General features: G+C 44.5%; 1 protein-coding gene across 1 annotated transcript in view; it reads left to right on the forward strand.

The window, feature by feature from the left end:
* Nucleotides 1–23,049, forward strand: part of FHAD1 (forkhead associated phosphopeptide binding domain 1) — a 131,342-nt gene that overhangs the window by 49,712 nt on the left and 58,581 nt on the right. Inside the window, 6 exon segments of the mRNA XM_030186196.1 lie at nt 2,247–2,439; nt 5,295–5,365; nt 8,803–8,940; nt 12,377–12,475; nt 15,327–15,416; nt 19,047–19,275. Coding sequence (XP_030042056.1) covers nt 2,247–2,439; nt 5,295–5,365; nt 8,803–8,940; nt 12,377–12,475; nt 15,327–15,416; nt 19,047–19,275 — 820 coding nt within the window.

Genomic DNA, 23,049 nt, shown 5'->3' on the forward strand with positions numbered 1-23,049 from the left:
TGTTCAAGAAGTTGGGGTTTTTTTTGTTTTTTTTTTTGGGGGGGGGAGTGTTTTCTGAATGACGATGCACTTATTTTGCAAAGGGGATGGGGGGGGGGGACTTGAAGTCTAGTTTGGGGCTTATGCTTAAGCAGTGCATTTTTTTTTTTAGCAAAAAAAGGTGCTGATACTCAAATTCCAGGTCACCCTTCAGGGGTGGGGTGATCACTGATGGCCCACCTCACAAAGCCAGGCCCCCTGCAACCAGTTACAGAATATATGACAAGGCAGAATTGGTGTGTAGAGCCTGATATCTTTCATTAAAACTTAGAGTCCATGGGTCAATTTTAGCAGACAATGGAAAAGGTGCCGGTACTCAGTACCCCCAAGTACCCCCTCAAAAAAAGCCCTGTGTTTAAATAACTTTGGTTTTTTTCTATTTATGGGCCAGGTGAAGTCCCACAGACCACCAGGGAATATTTACAGGGAAGATCGGCAGACTCTTGCAGGGTCACTATTAACGTCACGTTGCCGCTACTGGGAATGTGTGGTTTTGCTGGCCATGGCAATACAGAAGAAATACTGACAGGACTTACTAAACTCTGGCATAGGAATGCACTGATTTACCATAGCTTAGTAAATTGGTGTCTCATTTAATACAAGAGTTAAGTGAAACAATAAGGTTAAAGTAATAGTGATTTCATAATAGTTCCCATTCAAAAGGTTGGAAAAATCAGCCACAGCGTAATGCAGTGCTGGTATGAGAGTGAAACCCTCACATATGGTGTGAGAAGTGGGATCCTGGAATAGAGCAATTGGGCAAAATCAGAAGAGCTATTTACGTCATGGGTCTCAAGATGAGGTAAAGTGAAGTAATGGGATGTAAATAACAAGCGTCTTCTAAAATAGATAAGGATGTTTCACTTCCTTAGTTCAAGGGGCTCCCTATTGATTCATCAGTAGATGGTTTGGGTCTAGAAGGTTGCAAGATTCCGAGCCCATTGAAAAATCAGGCTGTAAAACTGCATGACATTGCTTTGAGACTGGAACCCTCACTGTCACTGAGTAGCTGTCCAATTGATAATAAGGAAAAAGAAGTATTATTGGGAAGATCTGTGTATATTTACCTTAGCTTCCAGGAGATGGGAATGAGGATGTTGCTCTCTAGTAGCACCTGTTAACTTTTTAACCAGTGGCTCTCAACCCGGAACACACCCAGCCAGTCAGGTTTTCAGGATACTCACAAGGAATATACATGAGAGAGATTGGCATTCAATGGAGTTAAGTATATGCAAATTTCTTATGTATGTTCATTATGGGTATCCTGAAAACCTGACTCGCTTAGCATGTCTCAAGGACTGGGTTGAGAACCCCTGCTTTAAAGTAAGCTACTCCGATGGGTCCTGGTTCATGGCTTGCAGCCAGGTTTATGGTGAGTTAATAGATGGAAAACATCTAGGGCTGCAAGTAAAGGTCCATGAAAGTGGAGGAGTGGAGTGGAGGAGTGGCCTAGTGGTTAGGGTGGTGGACTTTGGTCCTGGGGAACTGAGGAACTGAGTTCGATTCCCGGCCCAGGCAGCTCCTTGTGACTTTGGGCAAGTCACTTAACCCTCCATTGCCTGCCGCATTGAGCCTGCCATGAGTGGGAAAAAGTGCGGGGTACAAATGTAACAACAATAAAATAGATACTATTGGAGATTCTACATGGAATGTTGCTATTCCACTAGCAACATTCCATGTAGAAGGCTGCGCAGGCTTCTGTTTCTGTGAGTCTGACGTCCTGCACGTACGTGCAGGACGTCAGACTCACAGAAGCAGAAGCCTGCGCGGCCACATTGGTGATCTGCAAGGGCCGACTTCTAGTGGAATAGCAACATTCCATGTAGAATCTCAAATAGTAGCAACAGTGGAGGAGTGGCCTAGTGGTTAGGGTGGTGGACTTTGGTCCTGGGGAACTGAGGAACTGAGTTCGATTCCCGGCCCAGGCAGCTCCTTGTGACTTTGGGCAAGTCACTTAACCCTCCATTGCCTGCCGCATTGAGCCTGCCATGAGTGGGAAAAAGTGCGGGGTACAAATAAAAAAAAAAGTGCCCACTACAGACTTGGTCCACAAGGCAAGAGTACTATGGGGTAGAGAATGAGCCCTCCTCAAATCCAGAATGCACAAAGGAAGAAGAGACCACTTCATATAGAAAAGTATGAAGAACTGAAAATGTAATGTGACTCCTACTGAGGTTATATTTAAATTATCATTGTTTACTTTTTAGGCTTCCTTGAAGATGTCTTGCTCCACAGAGGACCTGAAAAGGGAGATAAGTGCTATTCATAGTGTATATGTTGACTCTTCAGGCTTCTGGATTCAGAAAGCTGCAGTAGAGATCCTAAAAGCAGTAATGGACCAGCAGGAGGAAGCAGAGCATCTCCTGCAGGATCTGGGGATTAAATCATGCAGTGTAAAAGGTTCGTGTCTTCCTGGGATAAGATCAGACGAAACTCTGTTCGTGTGTACAGCAGACATTTTAATGTGGCTGTTTTCCATTTCCCATCCGCTGTTGCCGCTCTTTCACATCATCCAGAGTTTTACATCCAGCTCTGATGTTCTTTATTCTCTTTCTGATGCACTTTTAGGTTTTCCAAAGAACTTTTCAGGCAGCCTGACGCAGTCCTGGTTTCTTTGGGAAACCAATAAGAGCATTCAAACTACAAGTCCACACCCAGACATGTCTTTAGCAGATCTATCTATCTATCTATCTATCTATCTATCTATCTATCTATCTATCTATCTATCTATAGCGCTACAAGGCATACGCAGCGCTGTACACCATACACAGAAGACAGTCCCTGCTCAAAGAGCTCACAATCTAAATATGGAATGTTGCTAGTGGAATAGCAACACTCCAAGTAGAATCTCAAATAGTAGCAACATTCCATGTAGAATCTCCAATAGTATCTATTTTATTTTTGTTATATTTGTACCCTGCGCTTTCCCACTCATGGCAGGCTCAATGCGGCTTACATGGGACAATGGAGAGTTAAGTGACTTGCCCAGAGTCACAAGGAGCTGCCTGTGCCTGAAGTGGGAATCCAACTCAGTTCCTCAGTTCCCCAGGACCAAAGTCCACCACCCTAACCACTAGGCCACTCCTCCACTGTTGCTACTATTTGAGATTCTACATGGAATGTTGCTATTCCACTAGCAACATTCCATGTAGAAGTCGGCCCTTGCAGATCACCAATGTGGCCGCGCAGGCTTCTGCTTCTGTGAGTCTGATGTCCTGCACGTATGTGCAGGACGTCAGACTCACAGAAACAGAAGCCTGCGCAGCCTTCTACATGGAATGTTGCTAGTGGAATAGCAACATTCCATGTAGAATCTCAAATAGTAGCAACAGAATCTCCAATAGTAGCAACATTCCATGTAGAATCTTATAGCAACAACATTCCATGTAGAATCTCAAGTAATAGCAACATTCCAGAATCTCAAATAGTAGCAACATTCCATGTTCCACTGCACTAACCACTAGGCTACTTCTCCACTAGCAGCATTCCATGTAGAAGCCTGCCCTTGCAGGACGTCAGACTCACAGAAACAGAAGCCTGCGCGGCCGCGTTGCTGATCTGCAAGGGCAGGCTTCTACATTACTACTACTACTTATCATTTCTATAGCGCTACAAGGCATACGCAGCACTGTACACCATACACAGAAGACAGTCCCTGCTCAAAGAGCTTACAATCTAGATAAGACAGGTAAACAGACAGGACAATTAAGGGTAAGGGAATAAAGAGGTGAGTATAAAAGGACAGGGCAAGTGAGTTAGGAGTCAAAAGCAGTGGTAAAGAGGTGGGTTTTGAGTTTGGACTTGAAAACGGCTAAAGACGGGGCTAGACGTACTACAGATGGTAGATGAGCCAGCCTGTGCCAAAACCTGGTCCCTCTAGGACCTGCCCACCGAGCTGGCTCACTTCCCATCTGCTGGAGACTGAGAAATACTGGCTGGCTGCAGGCTGCACAGGATCCTTTGTAGGGAGAAGGTTTTCAGTCAGTGGTTCCCTGTTTCCATCTGCTGGTGGAACAGCATATACCTATGTGTCTGGACTGCTCTGGTAGGATGAAAAGGAATGACCCTTATAATGTATTCGACTAACACTGCAATACTTTGCTCCAAATATAAATGAGAGATTTTGAATTTTATAGTAGCCAGGTCAAGAGAATGTAATAAAATCTAGTATGGGGAACTCTCCTATTTCTTTCCCGTTGGGTCAGAATGAGCTCCTTCAGCAGTAACATAGTAGATGACGGCAGAAAAAGACCTGCACGGTCCACCCAGTCTGCCCAACAAGATAAACTCACATGTGCCATTTTTTGTGTATACTTTACCTTGATTTGTACCTGTCTTTTTCAGGGCACAGACCATATAAGTCTGCCCAGCACTATCCCCGCCCCCCAACCACCTGCCCCGCCTCCCACCACCGGCTCTGGCACAGACCGTATAAGTCTGTCCAGCACTATCCCCGCCTCCCAACCACCAGTCCCGCCTCCCACCACCGGCTTTGGCACAGACCGTATAAGTCTGCCCAGCACTATCCTCACCTCCCCACCACCAGCCCTGCCTCCCAACCACCGGCTCTGGCACAGACCGTACAAGTCTGTCCAGCACTACCCCCGCCTCCCAACCACCAGTCCCGCCTCCCACCACCGGCTTTGGCACAGACCGTATAAGTCTGCCCAGCACTATCCCCGCCTCCCAACCACCAGTCCTGCCTCCCACCACTGGCTAAGCTTCTGGGGATCCCTTCCTTCTGAGCAGGATTCCTTTATGTTTATCCCACGCGTGTTTGAATTCCGTTACCGTTTTCCTCTCCACCACCTCCCGCGGGAAGATACTGCTACATGAACTTATATCAATGAAAATTAATTTGCATAAAATATTAATCACCCTTATCACTAAAGAATTCCTCCTCACATCATGGACAATTGAGGGGTCAACTCCTCAATGAGTGATGCCCCTTCCTGAAATCCACCCATATAAGATAAGTTTCCCGTAATTTACCTTTCCCGTAACTTATCTTTCATATTGTAATTGTTTGTAAATGTGCTTTGGTTAAAACTTAATAAAAATTCATTTAAAACTAGTTTCAAACACTTACAAAAAGGAATATGCTGTATTTGTTGGAGACAGTGTGTAACTATGGTGAAACACTTGCAGTCAGTGCAAAGGACTGAAGCTGGACACATAGTTTTAAAAATGGGCCGCTGATATTTGCAACATTCTGAGAACTCGGCACTAATTTTTATTCTTACCTTCCCTTACAGAAATACAATTGTATATTAAAAGTCTGCAGGAAAACCTTCAGCAATCAAGAACCAAGACAGAGACGCTTGAGGTAAGGAAAGGTTGAAGTGCTGTTATTAGCAGGGGGTCTGATGTCAGAAAAGTGATCTTCATTCATGAAACGAATAAAATTAGAGAGAGAGTAGATATGAAATCCAATTTTGTCTAGGTACAAAAGGACATCAAATGATACTCCACAAGGCTTAACAAACCTAGAACTAATAAACGCACTTTGAGCAAAAATATAATATGAAGTGTATGGAGAAGCTGTCATGATAGTCTTTTAAGCCATCAGTGCTGCCTGAAATCGGGCTGATGCATGATTCATAAATGGTTGAGATTTGATCATAGAACTGTCTCCATTAATCTGCAGTGTGCAATTTATACTGATATGCAAAAATGCTTTATGTATTCACTAAAAATATGCTCAATGTCCCAGAAAACTTCCAACTGTCGCATATGTTACTGAGAAAAAAGTACTTATCTTTTGCAGCTGTAAACACGCCTTTATTTAAGAAACATAATTCAAACGCAGTCCCCAGAGTCTGACATGAAAAGTCACTTTGGACTACAAGAGAGCCTTGTCCTTCTATCTGGAATGGACTAAAGTCCACTCAGCTTTTTGTTTCTTTTGACCTAGGATGAGGGCTGCCACTTTCAAATTGGCTAGCATAGTGAAATCCCTTTACTTATGCCCAGGCTGGGCTGACTATAGGGGGGTCACATCACATCACATCTGCCAAGGCTACATTGATAGCTCACTGAGATCAGCCTCCATATAAGAAATATGCAGAGCTGCAATGTGGTCAGTCCACACATTCATATCTCACCAGTGTTTGGAACAGGACTCCCAACGCAACAGTTTTGATCAGACCGTCCTTCAGAGTCTATTCGGCGTCTGGAATCCAGCTCCAACCCCCTAGACCCTTTTCTTTCAGTACCAGGTGGGAAAAAATGTAAATAGCAAGTTACGTGTTCCAGTTGCAGAACCCCATAGACCCTGCCTGTTGCAGACCTTTTTGTTGTTCCCAATTTTTTGTTTAAGGCAGCCTGGGAACTAGGAATTCCCAGCTGTAAGAATATAGCATCCCACTTGGCCTTGGAGAAAACAAAATTACCCAGGATGATTGTTTTCACATACCTGGCCATCTCCCTTTGGAGATTAATTCTGTAAGCTATACATATTAGACTGACTAAGGAAAATATGCTGGGAAATGTTCCCATGCATACTCCATCGGATGAAATCGCCCAAGTGCAAGAATATTCATCCTGCTGTCCATGGAGAACACCTACTAAAGGTAAGTAATTTGCAGTTAACCTGTTTTAATGTGGGATTTTACTGCATGATGACGGCAAATTTTATGTGACGCTTTTTGAGGGCTTTCCTACTTTTCTTTTTTTTTGCAGGTTGTGTGCTAATGTTACCATTAATGCATGATAACTGCAGAGAGTTAACGCAAGAGTACTTAACGCCTCCTATTTAGGAGGTACTGAGGGGGCATGGCAGCGTTAACCAGCCAGTGCATTATACTTAACACTTGCTGGTTAACGCTGCCATGCCCCCTCAGTCAAGAATTCAGAAAACTACAATAACACAAAATAACAGCCAAACCACTGCAAAATACTTTAACACATTCCTGCATGTTAAGGGCTTCACGTCCTTTGCTAAAGGGGCCCCTTTAACCAGTGATTTTTGAGCGTTAGATAAACCATTCGTAGCAAAAAAAACCTTTTTTTTTTAAAGTTGAGACATTGACATCTCTTTCGATCTTATTTTATGTTTGAACATTTTTTTTATTGATGACAATTCACAATAAAACATATCCAGCAATATAGGCAAACAGCAATTCAAAGCAAATCATATTTAATGACAGAATGATCAAAGCAGTCATCAATCTTTTAACATTTTTATCCCCCTACTGTTACCCTTTTTATAGATCCAACGATTTAAGTTACTGTAGTTAACTTTCAACAATCCCCCCCCTCCCCCCTTATTGGTAACCAACATGCAATGCATTTCCATAAAGTTATACCTTAGAAAGAATTTACTGGCATAACATGTCTATTGACACACATTTGAAGTATATTTCATTCATCGATCTTATTTTAATGAAACACATTTTGCTTTGTTGGTCCAGGTGCTGATATTATCACAACTGGACTACTGCAATGCTCTTTATCTGGTTCTGTCTACGAGGCTATTGAACAAATTTCAACTTTATTCGGAATTCTTCTGCCCGATTTAATTTTTATGATTAGGAAATTGAACAGCGTTTCACCTTTTTTAGCTAAATTGTATTGTCTCCCTGTGTGGGCTCGAATATTTTTTTAAATCAGCTTTTTTTTTTAATGGTCTTCTGAATTTGTGATTAAATTGCTGATTGTTCCGCTGTGTAGTCATTCTTCTCATCTACAGGATCAATTGTTACTTCTAAAGGGGTTCATTTTTTAAGAATATTCAATGCCTCCTTTTCATTCTGTGCAACCTCATTCTGGAGTATCCCACATTTTTTTTATCAGAAAAGACCTGCATTATTTGTCATTCCACAAAAATTTGAAAACGTTCCTATTTTGCAAGTTTTGAATAGGGTTATGATTTTCACTGAATTTAATTTTTTTCTTTTTAAAATTTTGTTTATATTCGTTGATGTATCTTAGCTATTGTATTGTAGTTATTGTACCGTATTTTTCGGACTATAAGACGCACCGGACCATAAGACGCACCTAGATTTTAGAGGAGGGAAATAGGAAAAAAAAATTTTCCTTTTTCCCTCTTCTAAAACCTAGGTGCTCCGGTGCGTCTTGTCCGAATCCCTCCCTCCGAGTTCGGGATCGCCCTCCCCCCGGCCCTGTCACCACTTCTCCCTACTCACATCACGCAATCTTCCCTGGTGGTCTAGTGACGTCGGGGCAGGAAAGAGCCCCCTCTTTCCTGCCCAGCGCGCTGCTCTCCGTCCTCCTGTATGCAGCCTGATGGTCTCGGCGAGATTCAAAATGGCCGCCGAGAATTGAAGTCTCTGCGGCCATTTTGAATCTCGCCGAGACCGTCAGGCTGCATACAGGAGGATGGAGAGCAGCGCGCTGGGCAGGAAAGAGGGAGCTCTTTCCTTCCCCCGACGTCACTAGACCACCAGGGAAGATCGCGTGAGTAGGGAGAAGTGGTGACAGGGCCGGGGGGGAGGGCGATCCCGAACTCGGAGGGAGGGAGGGCGGGCGGGCAGGCAGGCGATCCCGAACTCGGAGGGAGGGAGGGAAATCTCTACCTTCGGACTATAAAACGCACCCCCCATTTTCCTCCCAAATTTGGGGGGAAAAAAGTGCGTCTTATAGTCCGAAAAATACGGTATTTCTTTTTTTGTAAACCGCATTGGACCCTGTAGCGGGGATAAAGCAGTCTACTAGCGACGTATCGGTATCAAGATAGATTTTTCTCTGTGTGTTTAAAAGGTATCCAGCTTATTTCTTACCTAAGGTTTTGTTTTTCTAAAGATTCAGTTGGAAGAAATACAGGAACGCCAGGCTTCTTTGATACAGGAAAAACTGGATGAAGTGGAAGCAAAGCAAGAGAAACGGTTACAAGACAAAATGGAACAATTTTGTATAGATAAGCACGAAGAGAACAAAAAGGTGAAATGGTTAATGTTCATTGTTCAAGCAGAAAAAGGAAGATAACAACCAATAGTGTTCCAGGATGTCAATCAAAAAAAAGTCCAGAAGTCCAATGCTTAGAAAATATAAACCTTTATTCTCTAAAATGTGCAGAATGCATGGACAAATCTTGATCCAATATATTTATTTATTTATTTATTTATTACTTATTTATTTATTTATTGCATTTGTTTCCCACCTTATCCCACCTATTTGCAGGCGCAAAGTGGCTTACACAGTTTTGTTACACACAGTTAATCCTGGATGTCAGGTATAATTATTGTTGTGCAGAGATTAATTAGGAGGAGAAGTAGAGAGAAGAAGGAAGGAATTTAGTAAGTATATTAAACGATGGGTTTTCTTAGACGATGGGTTTTCATTGTAGGCTTTGTTGAAGAAATATGTCTTGAGGGATTTGCGAAAGATAGTTGTTTCGTTGATTGTTTTCAGATCTCTAGGTAGTGCGTTCCATAACTTCGTGCTCATGTAGGAGAAGGTGGTATCATGCATCGTCTTGTATTTTAGTCCTTTGCAGTTGGGGAAGTGCAGGTCAAGAAATTTGCGGGATGATTTTGATATACAGGATGCATGGACAGATTTTGACCCAACACCAGCCATGTCACCGTTCCCCAGGAGAACCATAGATATATATACATCATAAGTATATACAAATATTCCTACAGCCAGATTTCATCTCTAGATTTCTGAATTTTACTGCAGCTATGGAGCCCATCCTACTATCGCTGCTAAATCATCTTATAGTTGAGGTTGTCTTTGGCCCAATAGAGTTTAATATCAAGGATATGTAGTCTATGTTTTCTTAAATATATCCAGTTATTCTGTTGCATCCAAGTAAACAAAGAATCTTATAATGAAAAATGATTCCAACACCAGCTGTTATTCACAACCACAGTGACTTGGGTGTATATTCCTGACATAGCATTAAATTCATTCTTTTGGGAGAAAGATTAGGAGAGAACTGAAGGAAGAAAACAGGACTAGCCTAAAGCCAGGGCTTATTTCTGGGGGAACATCCTGGAACACAGTTCCATCACTTCTTTTCAGACTCCAGAGCAGCAAATGTTTTCTGTTCCAGGCCCCCTGCCTTCAAAACAGCCTGCAGGGAAGAGGAAGGGAGGGAGGGGGTGAACATGGAACAGAGCAGAGAAATACGCCTTGTAATCCAGCCCCTCCTCTTTTGTTGCTCCTACCCCCAGGGCCACCGAGAGACTGAACCAAGGCTGCCTCCTCCAGATCGCTGCCGCAAAATAGTTTATTGGCTGGCAGGGATCCCGAGGCCCCGCCAGAAGAAGACGTCTTCCAGCACTGCTCTTTTGCCGATTGCCTGCCCCTACAGCTGCATTTTCTTCTAAGGGCATGCTCAGTTTCAAAACCAAGCATGCACCCTGAGAGGAAAAGCAGCCGCTCAGCTGGGCAGAAGAGCAGCGCTGGAGTTGCTCCTCTGGGTCCTCCCCAGCCTCCAGGGGGGGCCCGGCTGTGACGCCAGAGTTTTCTCTCTCCTGCTTCTGTCAGGATGTGATCAATCAGGTCCCGGCAGGAGAGAGAGAGAGACCCCAGCGTCGGGGCCCCCCCTTGGAGGCCCGGGCCTGGGGAATTTTGCCCCCCCACCTCTCGGCGGCCCTGCCTACCCCTGGCCCACTCCCTTTCCAAAATTCACAGTTCTGCTTCATTTTTATCTCCAAATTAAGCCCTGCCTGCAGCCCAGGTCATAGTATCCTGGTGAACAAACATTTGTCTGGTTTGAAGTTCTAAGGAGATTAGCCTACAAATGCTGTGGGATATGTATCATCCAGAACAATGAAGATTGTTCTAAAGATATTGAATGACCCGCGTGATTAATTTTCATCAAGTGTTTTTCAAAGAGGATGTTTACCTTTTGTGTGTTTTGTAGAACTCCAGCTAGCAGAAAACCTCTTCAAAATATCACAGTGTGAACGCTGCAACATACCCTGATACAAAATATGTGCTAACCAGGCCTTGATTTACAAATAGGCCTACCAAGTCTCTGTCTAAGGTGACAAAATTGGGGGAAGGAAAAGCAGCAATTTTTCTGTTGCTCACCCCTCACCTCCACAGATTAGCAGTCCTTCCCCAGACTTTTCAATTTATTTATCCATTTCTAGCCCACCTATTACCAAGGCAGGTTATAATAAAAACAGAATTAAAACCAAAACACCCCCTATTACATCTCAACCATCAGGATTGCACAGTAAAATAACTAGCCTCAATACTAGACCATAAATTCTTCACTGTACTACTTCAAAAGCCTGAAAAGCATTTCTTCCTTCAAAGCTGATCCTTACAATGCAATGCCTGTGCTCGCAGCCCACATGAAAATCCACGGGGACGAGCCTGTAAACTTTCTTTCCGTTCTTTCCGAGATCTGTCTTCCGCAGCCTAGTGCAATCACTTGTACTCAGTCACCTGGACTACTGCAATTCATTATACGCAGGATGCAAAGAACAAATATTGAGAAAACTTCAAACAGCCCAGAATACAGCAGCCAGACTCATTTTCGGAAAACCAAAATATGAAAGTGCAAAACCCTTACGTGAGAAACTACACTGGCTCCCACTCAAGGAACTTATCACCTTTAAAGTTTGCACATTGGTTCACAAAATCATTCATGGTGAAGCCCCTACATACATGTCTGACTTAATAGACCTGCCACCCAGAAACGCTAAAAGATCATCTCGAACCTTCCTCAATCTCCACTTCCCTAAGTGCAAAGGCATAAAATACAAAGCATTGCATGCATCAACCTTCTCTCATATGAGCACACAATTCTGGAACACACTACCACGCAACCTGAAAACGATCCACGAACTAACTGACTTCCGCAAACTACTGAAGACTCATCTCTTCGAGAACACCTACTGCAAGGACCAAAACACCTGAATTCACACACACTATAGAAAAGCACCTATTCAATCTCTTCTGAAATCTCTTCCCCATACTTTCACCACACTTAAAACCACCCTTACAGATAAAACTGTTACACCCTAATATCCTCCATTATTGTCCTATCGCCCTATCATTTCCCCATTGTCACATTCTATTGTTTCTATTCCTAGATGATATTTCGACTTTGACTTTGTCTTCCCACAACTCTTCACAATGTACCTATAAGCATGTTATAACCATTTGTATTTCCAGTATTCTAAACGTATTGTAAGCCACACTGAACCCGCAAATAGGTGGGAAAATGTGGGATACAAATGCAATAAATAATAATAAACAGATTTAGTTCCTATGCTTTACACACTGTAAGGATTATTTCACTGAGCAGAAGCATGGGGGGATGGGAGCACAGGCCTCAGAGGTTTGATGGAGGTGGGAGTGGGGTTGGGGGTGAAGATGACTGAGTCACTGGAATCTCTGTACTTTTTTTTAGTCATTGGATGATGCTGTTGCTTTGGAAAAAAACAAAATGGCAGAAGCTATTGAAGAAGAAAAGAAAAAACTGGACGAACTAGAATATGTTATGCAACAGGTGGGTAGAAGGTGCAGTGCTGTGAACTTTGGGAGCTTGTCCTCTACTCAAAGATATAATGGTGGGCTTTCTGTACAAACACAAGATTCAATTTACATAGACATCATATGAACAATACTGGTGCCAGTAGGGCTCCCACCCCTGTTGGTCAGCATTTTACAGGACCAGGACACTGTGCCAGTGACTTCACAGTGAGAATACTGAAAGGTAACTTTAAAACCATACAAGAACGTAAGACCTTTGAAGTCAGAATGATTGAATATTTTAACACTCAACAGAAAGGACTTAACAAGGATCTGGGGTTCCTAGCCCATTATAAACCATAAAGCTGTATGTCTCTGTTGATCACCCTCCCCTCACCTATCCACACCCACCCTGTTAGAATATCAATGATATGCTTTGATGTCCCCATGCATACTTCCTACCCACCCCCCTCCTCCCACCCTGTCAGACTGTCATAGTAATGCTTGAATGTTTTCACTTATATACACTGTCAGCTAGCACATTTGCTTATTTCCGAACTGACGAAGAAGGGCAACCTTCGAAAGTGGAGTGGAGGAGTGGCCTAGTGGTTAGGGTGGTGGACTTTGGTCCTGGGGAACTGAGGAACTGAGTTCAATTCCCGGCCCAGGCAGCTCCTTGTGACTTTGGGCAAGTCACTTAACCCTCCATTGCCTGCCGCATTGAGCCTGCCATGAGTGGGAAAAAGTGCGGGGTACAAATAAAAAAAAAAAATCAAGAAATGTATTAAGTTATGTCCAATAAAAAAGTTATCATCTTATTTTCTTTTCCATGTTTTATTTTGTTTGATTTCTATTGATGTACAAACACAGAAACAGAACTGGGGAATTAAGAGGTATATTAGGTAGCTCTGCTGATCAGTTAGATTCAGGGCCGGTGTTGGGAGGAAGGGCAACCAGGATAACTGCCCTGAGCTCCCATATCACAGGGGGCCCTAAGCCTGATGTTGAAGCTGGCATGGCATAAAGATAAGTTTTGGGGCCTTCGGGGAAGAGTCCAGAACAGTTTCTGTTCTGGACTCTGCCCTGGGCTCCAGCATGTCTAACACCAGCCCTGGTTGGATCAGTGGCATAGCGACGGGGGGCCTGCGCCCCCTCAAACTGTCTCCGGGGCCCCTGGTTTAGCTGGTGGGGGTTCCCAACCCCCGCCAGCTAAGGCATCTGTCCTTCGCAGGTCTTACGTTGCTGGCGCCTTGGCCTGTTTTTCAGCGTAGTGCACGCTCGTTTTAATGAAACTGAGCATGCGTGTTTCATTAAAACAAGCGTGCATGGCGCTGAAAGCAGGACAGGGCACCGGCAACGTAAGACCAGTATGGGACAAACGGTATAGCGGGAGGGGGTAACGGTGGCAGAGAGGCAGAAAAGGCGGGGGAGGGGGGGGGACAGAGGTGGCGACGGGAGGTAGGCAGCAGGGAGGTGGGCCAAAATGTGCCCCCCCCCTCCCGCCGAGGTCTAGCTACACCCCTAGGTTGGATTCTCTTTCAGAAAATCTGGGACACCTCTTTTGCATTTTAGAATAACTGCTGAAAATCAGTAGAAATATATGACTGATAATCACTTTTTGTGCATTTGATAAGAATTATATGTGGATCCCCTTTATCCTTCAGTTGGGAAACCTTGGGACGGTGATCATGATTTTATGTCACTGTAGTCCTAACACAATAACCCCACTTTTGTCCCTCATATATACTTCCAAACAGCTATTGATAACAGGGCTTTTTTATCTATATAAATAATTCTCATCTCCAACGTTCAGAACATCACTGTGTGGCAGGGAAACACTGAAGCCCTGTAGTCTTCTAGGCTGTCAGCACCACTCACTCTCACTCACAGACCCTCCCTCAGCCACGCCCCATCCACACATAATTCACAACCCCAACATTCTAAATGCAAATTTGTAGTTGCAAGATCCCATGAGTGTATGCCCCGCTGTCGCGTCACAACGTGATGATGTGGAGGGCGGGGCTATAACACTCAGCCAATCGCCAGTTCCTCCACCCTCCGACGCTACCCCCCCCGACGCACTGCAAGAAACAGCGGACTACGCAGGGCCTCCACCCTCCCCCGACGCACAGCGACAAACACCGAGCTACGCAGGGGGAGGAGTGCCGTCCGAACACCTGAGCCGCCGGGAACCCGAAGCTGCCGCCCGCAAAAACAAAACTACCCGCCTGCACCCTCCCCACGCTGCCTTCCTGCGCCCTCCTGACGCTGCCGCAGGTAAACCTTGCTAGCACCCGTTTCATGGCTCACAGAAACGGGCCTTTTTTACTCGTTTATTAATATTTAATATAATACTATAAATTACAAATATACACTTGTGCCAGAAACACAGGTTAAATAAAGAAATAAGAGAAAAAAATCGAGGAAACAAGAAATCTCTTCCTTAGAGCACTACAATGGGGGAGGGGGGAGGGAGTGAACTGAAAATCAATGGGAAGAATAAAAGGAAAATAAATGTAAGGAATAAGCCCTAACTGAGCTAGACTTCAACAATTCTTCAATGCCATAATTAGATAATTGGATTTCAAGTCCCCCTGGAGATCTTCAACTCTGTGAAGGCCTTCAATTGTTGTGGCTCAAAAGCACATATTTAACACCAAGATAGTTTACCATACATTTACATGGATAAGCAGAAAAAAACGAGGCATCCAAACTGCGTGTGACGCCTCTCAGATTCAAAACCAATTTTCTTCTCGGTAATAGGGCTTTTGAAATGTGAATTACTGCTTTAATTGTATCTGTGACTGAATGTTTATCACTGCATTGACTAATGGATGACAGAATGTCTTGATTATTTTTTTTTCTCATCTATTTCTTCTGAAATGAAGAACATGGAAAATAAATTAAAGGAAATAGAAACGTTAAACTCGCATCTTACTGAAGCCCTAAAAAGCGTGGAGGAATCTAAAGAACAAGAGGTAACTGACTTGCAGAGTTTTAATTTTTATGAGTTTTGTCACTCTTGTCAACACAACAGTAAACTGCATTTCTTTATTATTACAATGGGTTTTTATCCAGTGAAAATATTCTCAGGCCTACCTGGTAGCTTAGCTGCAACACTGTGCAGTCTAATGTAAGTGTTCTGCTTTGAGTTCTCCGTCTCATCTCGTGTGTCTTGGATATAACATAGTAACATAGTAGATGACGGCAGAAAAAGACCTGCACGGTCCATCCAGTCTCCCCAACAAGATAACTCATATTTGCTGCTTTTTGTGTATACCCTACTTTGATTTGTACCTGTGCTCTTCAGGGCACAGACCGTATAAGTCTGCCCCGCACTATCCCCGCCTCCCAACCACCAGCCCCACCTCCCAATCACTGGCTCTGGCACAGGCACAGACCGTATAAGTCTGCCCAGCACTATCCTCACCTCCCCACCACCAGCCCTGCCTCCCAACCACCGGCTCTGGCACAGACCGTACAAGTCTGTCCAGCACTATCCGCGCCTCCCAACCACCAGTCCCGCTTCCCACCACCGGCTCTGGTACAGACCGTATAAGTCTGCCCAGCCCTATCCCCGCCTCCCAACCACCAGCCCCGCCTCCCAATCTTGACTAAGCTCCTGAGGATCCATTCCTTCGGATATATAATAGTGAAGTTTCACTGAAGCTTGTAGGTAGGAAGGGAAGGTGAGAAAGCAATGGCTACCACTGTGGAGGCTTTGAAATGGCAGTCAGGGACGATTGTGGGGAGGGGTCAATAAAAACAAGGCAATTGCATGGGGGTCTTAACAAGGAGGCCCCTTGGCAAAGCTGAGTGATGTCACTCAGGCAGAGCATCAGGCCTCCTGGTCCTGTTTGGGCCCACTCCGTATCTGCCCTGAGCTCCAGTGTATCAAACTTCGACATTGCTGGCAGTGCAATAGCAAAATGGTGGTATTGAAGTCAGTTAGGGAACTGGATTCATCTGCAAGAGGAGGTTTTCAATAAGCAAGAGAAAATCTGAGGGGGGCTGAAATATTTTTCAGAAAAGTTGTCCAAACTGGTTACTCCATCTCTTCTCCAGATAAGCTTGACTGATGCGGTATAAAAGGTGCAAGTATAATTCTGGCCTGAAAATGATTTATATTTCTTATAGACAAAAATCTCAAAAGAAATGTAATAATGTTAAAGGTAATTCCTCAGTGACCTTCACTTCATTAAAGTTACAGTTCAAAACAGCGACAATGTATTTACCTTTATTTCTTACCTTATAACCAAGTGTTCAAGGCAGGTAACAAAAGGACAAGGCCGAGTAGACTTCTAAGGTCTATGTCCTAGAAATGGCAAAGAAAGACCATGAGCAAGCATTTTATATCACATTTGTTGTTGGTTTAATCATATATTGATGATGAGTGTGTCAGACCTGTGAGTTCTTGTACCAAGTAGAGCGCTGACGAGCCCGGTACTCGGACCAGGTTCTGCTTGGCGGCCAGACAACCCCGGGTTTCACCTGCACTGACCACTGTTCCCCAGAGGTTGAACCCCTAGGTGCGGGCGGCCTGCAGGGCTTATGAGATGGAGCAGGAAGCGGGGTGATGAACGTGACGGCCAGACAGGCAGCAGGCAAGAGACTGATCCAGATACAGGCAGAGTCAGTAGGCAGGCAGCAGGTCAAAAGAGTAATCCAGGTACAGGCAGAGTCAGTAGGCAGGCAGCAGACACAAGAGTAATCCAGGTACAGGCAAGGTCAGTAGGCAGGCAGCAGACACGAGAGTAATCCAGGTACAGGCAGAGTCAGTAGGCAGGCAGCAGACACGAGAGTAGTCCAGGTACAGGCAGAGTCAGTAGGCAGTCAGCAGACACGAGAGTAATCCAGGTCCAGGCAAGGTCAGTAGGCAGTCAGCAGACACAAGAGTAATCCAGGTACAGGCAAAGTCAGTAGGCAGTTAGCAGACACAAGAGTAATCCAGGTACAGGCAAAGTCAGTAGGCAGGCAGCAGACACAAGAGTAATCCTGGTACAGGCAGTGAGCAATGAAGAACAAAGTAGAGGAGAAGCACACTACTGAGCAAGTAACACCTAGCAAAGTAGAAGCCGAAGCAAAGAGTCTAGGGAGAGCTCAGCTGATAAAGTGCTGGTGTCTGACATCAGCAGGGAGAAGGAGCACAGCCATATGACAAGATCAAGGGAAGGAGGAACCGGAAGACCAATAGAGAAGCAAGGGAAGCCAGGAAGAGCAGACCCAGGTGGGTGGAAGCAAAGCAATCAAGGAGCCTGGAAGCCAGGTAGAGAGAGAGCAGAGCCAGGTGCATGGAAGCAAAGCAATCAAGGAGCCTGCAGCCAGAGAAGAACTACACACACATGGCTCAGGGCTGTGCCAGTGAAGTGTGCATGTCGACGGGACCCTGCGCAGCCCGAGGATGCCGCTTGCGTTGAGGTAGGGGACATGACAGAGTGTGACTGTTGGGCAGATTGGATGGACTGTTCCGGTCTTTATCTGCCGTCATTTACTATGTTACTATGTAAGATCACATTTATAACAATACAAAACCGTCAAACTAAGGGAGGGACCTAAAGTCATGCTATTTTTAGCACAAGGTCTGATTGCATAAAATGGGACCCTTTGCTAAAATAGCCCAACTTATGGTAAAATAACCCATCTTAACTGTAGTCCACATTGATAACTTCCTCCCTCCCTAAACCTACCTTTAGAGCACATAGATAAAATACAACACTGTGATAAAGTAACAAAGAATATTGTGTTAACGTAGTAAAAGCAGTTAGCTTAGCGGGGTTTAAAAAGGTTTGAATGGCTTCCTAAAGCAGAAGTTCATTATTAAAATGGACTTGGGGAAAATCCACTGCTTATTTCTAGGATAAGCAGCATAAAATGTATTGTACTGTTTTGAGTTCTTGCCAGGTACTTGTGACCTGCATTGGCCACTGTTGGAAACAGGATGCTGGGCTTGATGGACCTTCGGTCTGTCACAGAATGGCAATGCTTATGTACTTATATGCTGTAAAATGAAACTCCCATTTACCTAAATACTTCGAAATATTTGGCATGTCTGTGTCATACAACAAAGAATGTCATAACCATATAGGAATTTTTTTTTGTTTTTTTGTTTTTACTTTATTTGTATACATATTTACTAGAAAGTGAAATTCCCACTTACCTAATTCGTTTAAGACTGCTGTGTCATAATTGCCATTGTTTGGTTTAATTGATGCTCTTAACATGTTATATCAGCAAGATTGTAATGAGGCTGTCTTGCTTGGGAGCCAAGGACAAGACCTTGGCTGGTTCCTCGCGGTTCCACTTGACCTCCAGGAGGTGCAGCACTGCGAGAAAGTGTCATCTGCAGCAGGAATAAGCATCAGCTGAAACAGCATAAAAGTTCCAAAGACATGTGTCCCTAAAAAGAAAAAAAAAAATTAAAAGATAAGTTGTCATTAAAAATCTGGTACACCATCTGTAAAAACAATTTTCATGAGCTGGCAACATTTATAATGATAACAAATGTTGCATGATATCCTTTTATGCCCTTGTATATTATCTCAGGGTGGCTTGACCTGGCTTGATGAGGTGGTGATTTTCTGATCTTTCTGCCTTTTGTTGTGTTCTAGGCTGTGTTGAAAAAGCAGCTGTCCGTGCGGGACAAACAGCTTGAGACTGAAATCCAGACGGCTCAGAATAAATTTGAGAAAGAGAGACAACAAGAGCTGGCAGAGTACAAAGAGCAAATAAAGCAGCATTCACAGACTATTTTAGCTTTAGAAAACAGGATATTGGAAGTGAAGGAAGAACAACGGCACCTAGAAGAAGAAAATACCAGTTTACAGGAAAACCTCAGTGGTAGGTGATAAGTTAATCAAACCGTTGCTATTTGTTGTAGGTACGCCTTATCGGTGGAAAGCACGTTGCTGCTGCCAGTTCTGTCCACCCATATGCACGTATTGGAGAACCTTCAGATGGGTGTGGCTAAAATTTGGGAAGAGAACCTTTTACCGAGTTTCCAGCTTTCTAAAGCCATCCATAAGAAGTATCCCTCAAAGTGGGCCATACGTGAATTTGCACAACCTTTGTACCAACTCCGTGTGCACTTTCCCAACTTTTTTCTGTTGCATGGTTGTTTGTGACAAACCTAATGTTACGGTAAATGGCTAATTCTCTGAAATGTTCCTGGCTCTATTTCTGTGACTCTTCTTACGCATTTTCTAAAGTTGCATTTCAGGAGAGGGAAAGTCTTTCAGTTGTTCACAGTACCAAGGGACTTGTCCAATCTGTATGAAACACACTAATATTTCTATCTTTATTATACTTTTTATTTATAAATGAACTTGGCACATTTCTGCTTCTGTTGTGCATAGCTTTTCTTAAAGTATCTGGGCAGTGCTTTTAAAGAATGCTTTTTAGGGAAATTGTGCAAACTCCTTGCCTAGGTGCAAAGTCCATGGATATCCCGGTAGTGGCCTCCTCCTCCTTTGTACTTCCAGCTCAGTTAGAATCTGGACTGTCATTTTTTTCTCTCTTTTTATATCCCTCCTACATAAACTCACCCAGTCCAGACAGGAGACCATATATGAGGGCCCTGAGTCCAGCTACTATGGGGGTAATTTTATAATCATTTTTTTTTGCAAGTGTATGTCCCTATCCATTTTCGCATCCTGTTCAAACTTCTTCTACTAACCTATAAATGTACTCACTCTGCTGCTCCCCAGTATCTCTCCACACTTGTCCTTCCCTACACCCCTTCCCGTGCACTCCGCTCCATGGATAAATCCTTCTTATCTGTTCCCTTCTCCACTACTGCCAACTCCAGACTTCGCGCCTTCTGTCTCGCTGCACCCTACGCCTGGAATAAACTTCCTGAGCCCCTACGTCTTGCCCCATCCTTGGCCACCTTTAAATCTAGACTGAAAGCCCACCTCTTTAACATTGCTTTTGACTCGTAACCACTCGCCTCCACCTACCCTCCTCTCTTCCTTCCCGTTCACATTAATTGATTTTATTTGCTTACTTTATTTATTTTTTGTCTATTAGATTGTAAGCTCTTTGAGCAGGGACTCTCTTTCTTCTATGTTTGTGCAGCGCTGCGTATGCCTTGTAGCGCTATAGAAATGCTAAATAGTAGTGTAGTAGTAATGTCCCGTATATAATTACCCACATGTACATTTAAAATATTTTCTGAACATTCTATGCTTTCTTGCTTGGAAAAACGAGCTATTTTGGTGGGGGTAGGGAGAGAGTTTCAGACAGTTTCAGGAAAGGGAGAAAAGGGGTACAGTGACCCAAGGGTGAAGGGCATGTATGAGTCGGGGGGAGGGATTTTGTATTTGAGCATTGCGGTTCCAGCTGGTGCATTGAAGAGATAACTGTGCATTGTTCCTATTTCTGTGATATGATTGTTGAGGGCTCAAATTAATCAAGAAATGTATTAAGAAAGGAAAGACAAGCTATAAATTGAGATTGGTAGTCAGCTGTAGCTCACCGGATAAAGTAACCAGATAACTTTGTCCATATAACTGTCTGGATATTTAGCTTGAAACTGTGCTAGTTAAGTAAAACTGTCCAGATAAGGTTGAGGCCTGTTTACCTGGACAAAATTACCCAGGTAAATTTGTCTTGATAGCATTGAATATCAGCTCTGCACAGACAAAACCATTCCCCACGACCCCCCTACCCCCAAAGCGGCTTCTTTTTCACTAGTTACATTTTGTTCAGGCAGCCATGGGATTGATATTTAGCTGGCAGTGCTCAGCGTTTTGATGACCTCTTCTGGTATTATGCCTGGAAATTCAGTGCCAGGTTTATGGTGCTGGCTAAACCATAGCCAGTTAAGTGAGATATTCATAGGGTTACCATATTTTGTCCTCTCAAAAAGAGGACGCATGTCCTGCCCCTGCCCCGCCCCTTTTGCATCCTCACCCCGCCCCCTGCCACATATTCCCTTCCCCTGCCCCTCCCCCCATCACCTCCCCTCCCCTCCCTTACTATCTACTGCCCTGGTGGTCTAGTGACCTCTTTGGGGCAGGAAAGAGCCCCCACTTTCCTGCCCGGAGCTCTGTCCTTGCCCTACATCCTGTTGCTGTAATGGTCTCGGGATTCAAAATGGCCGCCGAGAGTTGAAGTCTCACGAGGCCGCTTCAACTCTCGGCGGCCATTTTGAATCCCTAGACCGTCACAGCAACAGGATGCAGGGCAAGGGCAGCGCTCCGGGCAGGAAAGAGGGGGCTCTTTCCTGCCCCGAAGCGGTCACTAGACCACCAGGGCAGTAGATCGTAAGTAAGGGAAGGGGAGGCTAGGATAGGCCCGCCACTTGCCCGCCCATTTGACCAGAAATCCGGACAAACGGGCGGACTGGCAAAACCTGTCCGGATGCCCGGACATGTCCTCAACAAGAGGACATGTCCGGGTAAATCCGGACATATGGTAACCCTAGATACTCAGCGCTTGACCAGCTATAGCAAATTGCATAAAGATAGAACTGACTTTTATGCAGTCCTATTTATGCAGCTACCTTGGCCATTTAAGTGTTGACCCTGCTCTCGGAACACCCCCAAGATAGCTGGTTTTGTGGTGGACTTTGGTCCTGGGGAACTGAGTTGGATTCCCACGTCAGGCACAGGCAGCTCCTTGTGACTCTGGGCAAGTCACTTAACCCTCCATTGCCCCATGTAAGCCGCATTGAGCCTGCCATGAGTGGGAAAGCGCAGGGTACAAATGTAACAAAAATAAAATAGATACTTTTGGAGATTCTACATGGAATGTTGCTACTTTTGGAGATTCTACATGGAATGTTGCTATTCCACTAGCAACATTCCATGTAGAAGGCTGCGCAGGCTTCTGTTTCTGTGAGTCTGACGTCCTGCACGTACGTGCAGGACATCAGACTCACAGAAGCAGAAGCCTGCGCGGCCACATTGGTGATCTGCAAGGGCCGACTTCTAGTGGAATAGCAACATTCCATGTAGAATCTCAAATAGTAGCAACAGTGGAGGAGTGGCCTAGTGGTTAGGGTGGTGGACTTTGGTCCTGAGTTCCATTCCCACTTCAGGCACAGGCAGCTCCTTGTGACTCTGGACAAGTCACTTAACCCTCCATTGCCCCATGTAAGCCGCATTGAGCCTGCCGTGAGTGGGAAAGCGCAGGGTACAAATGTAAAAAATAAATAAATAATAAAATTAAGCACTAACTGGACATTTTCAGCTGCACTAACCAGTTAAGTGGCACTGAAAATGAGCGGTTAGCTCCAAATAAGCGATTTAACCATCCAGAAGCCATTTCTGGCTAGTCAAATCACTTTGAATGTTGACCCCCTTATGCCCAAACAGAATTGCACCCGAGGAAGAGGGATTCTAACCTAGGGTTTTCCAAGCCAGCTCCAAAACTTAATTTGGATATTAAACTCCTGACAAATAACTACAGATTTCTGATTTCTGCAGTTTTACAAACCAAGGGCCCCAAGCGGGGGTATGCCCAACGCGGGCTTACCACTCACTAAACAGGAAGTACCGCTGGGCTACCGCATCAGCCCGGCGGTACGTCCCACCCCTAATGCGCCGGATATGACGGCGCTACAAAAATATATTTTATTTTTGTAGCGCAGGAGTGTACCCAGTGGTAATT

This window comes from Microcaecilia unicolor, chromosome 13, assembly GCF_901765095.1.
Source record: "Microcaecilia unicolor chromosome 13, aMicUni1.1, whole genome shotgun sequence".
Lineage (NCBI taxonomy): Eukaryota > Metazoa > Chordata > Amphibia > Gymnophiona > Siphonopidae > Microcaecilia > Microcaecilia unicolor.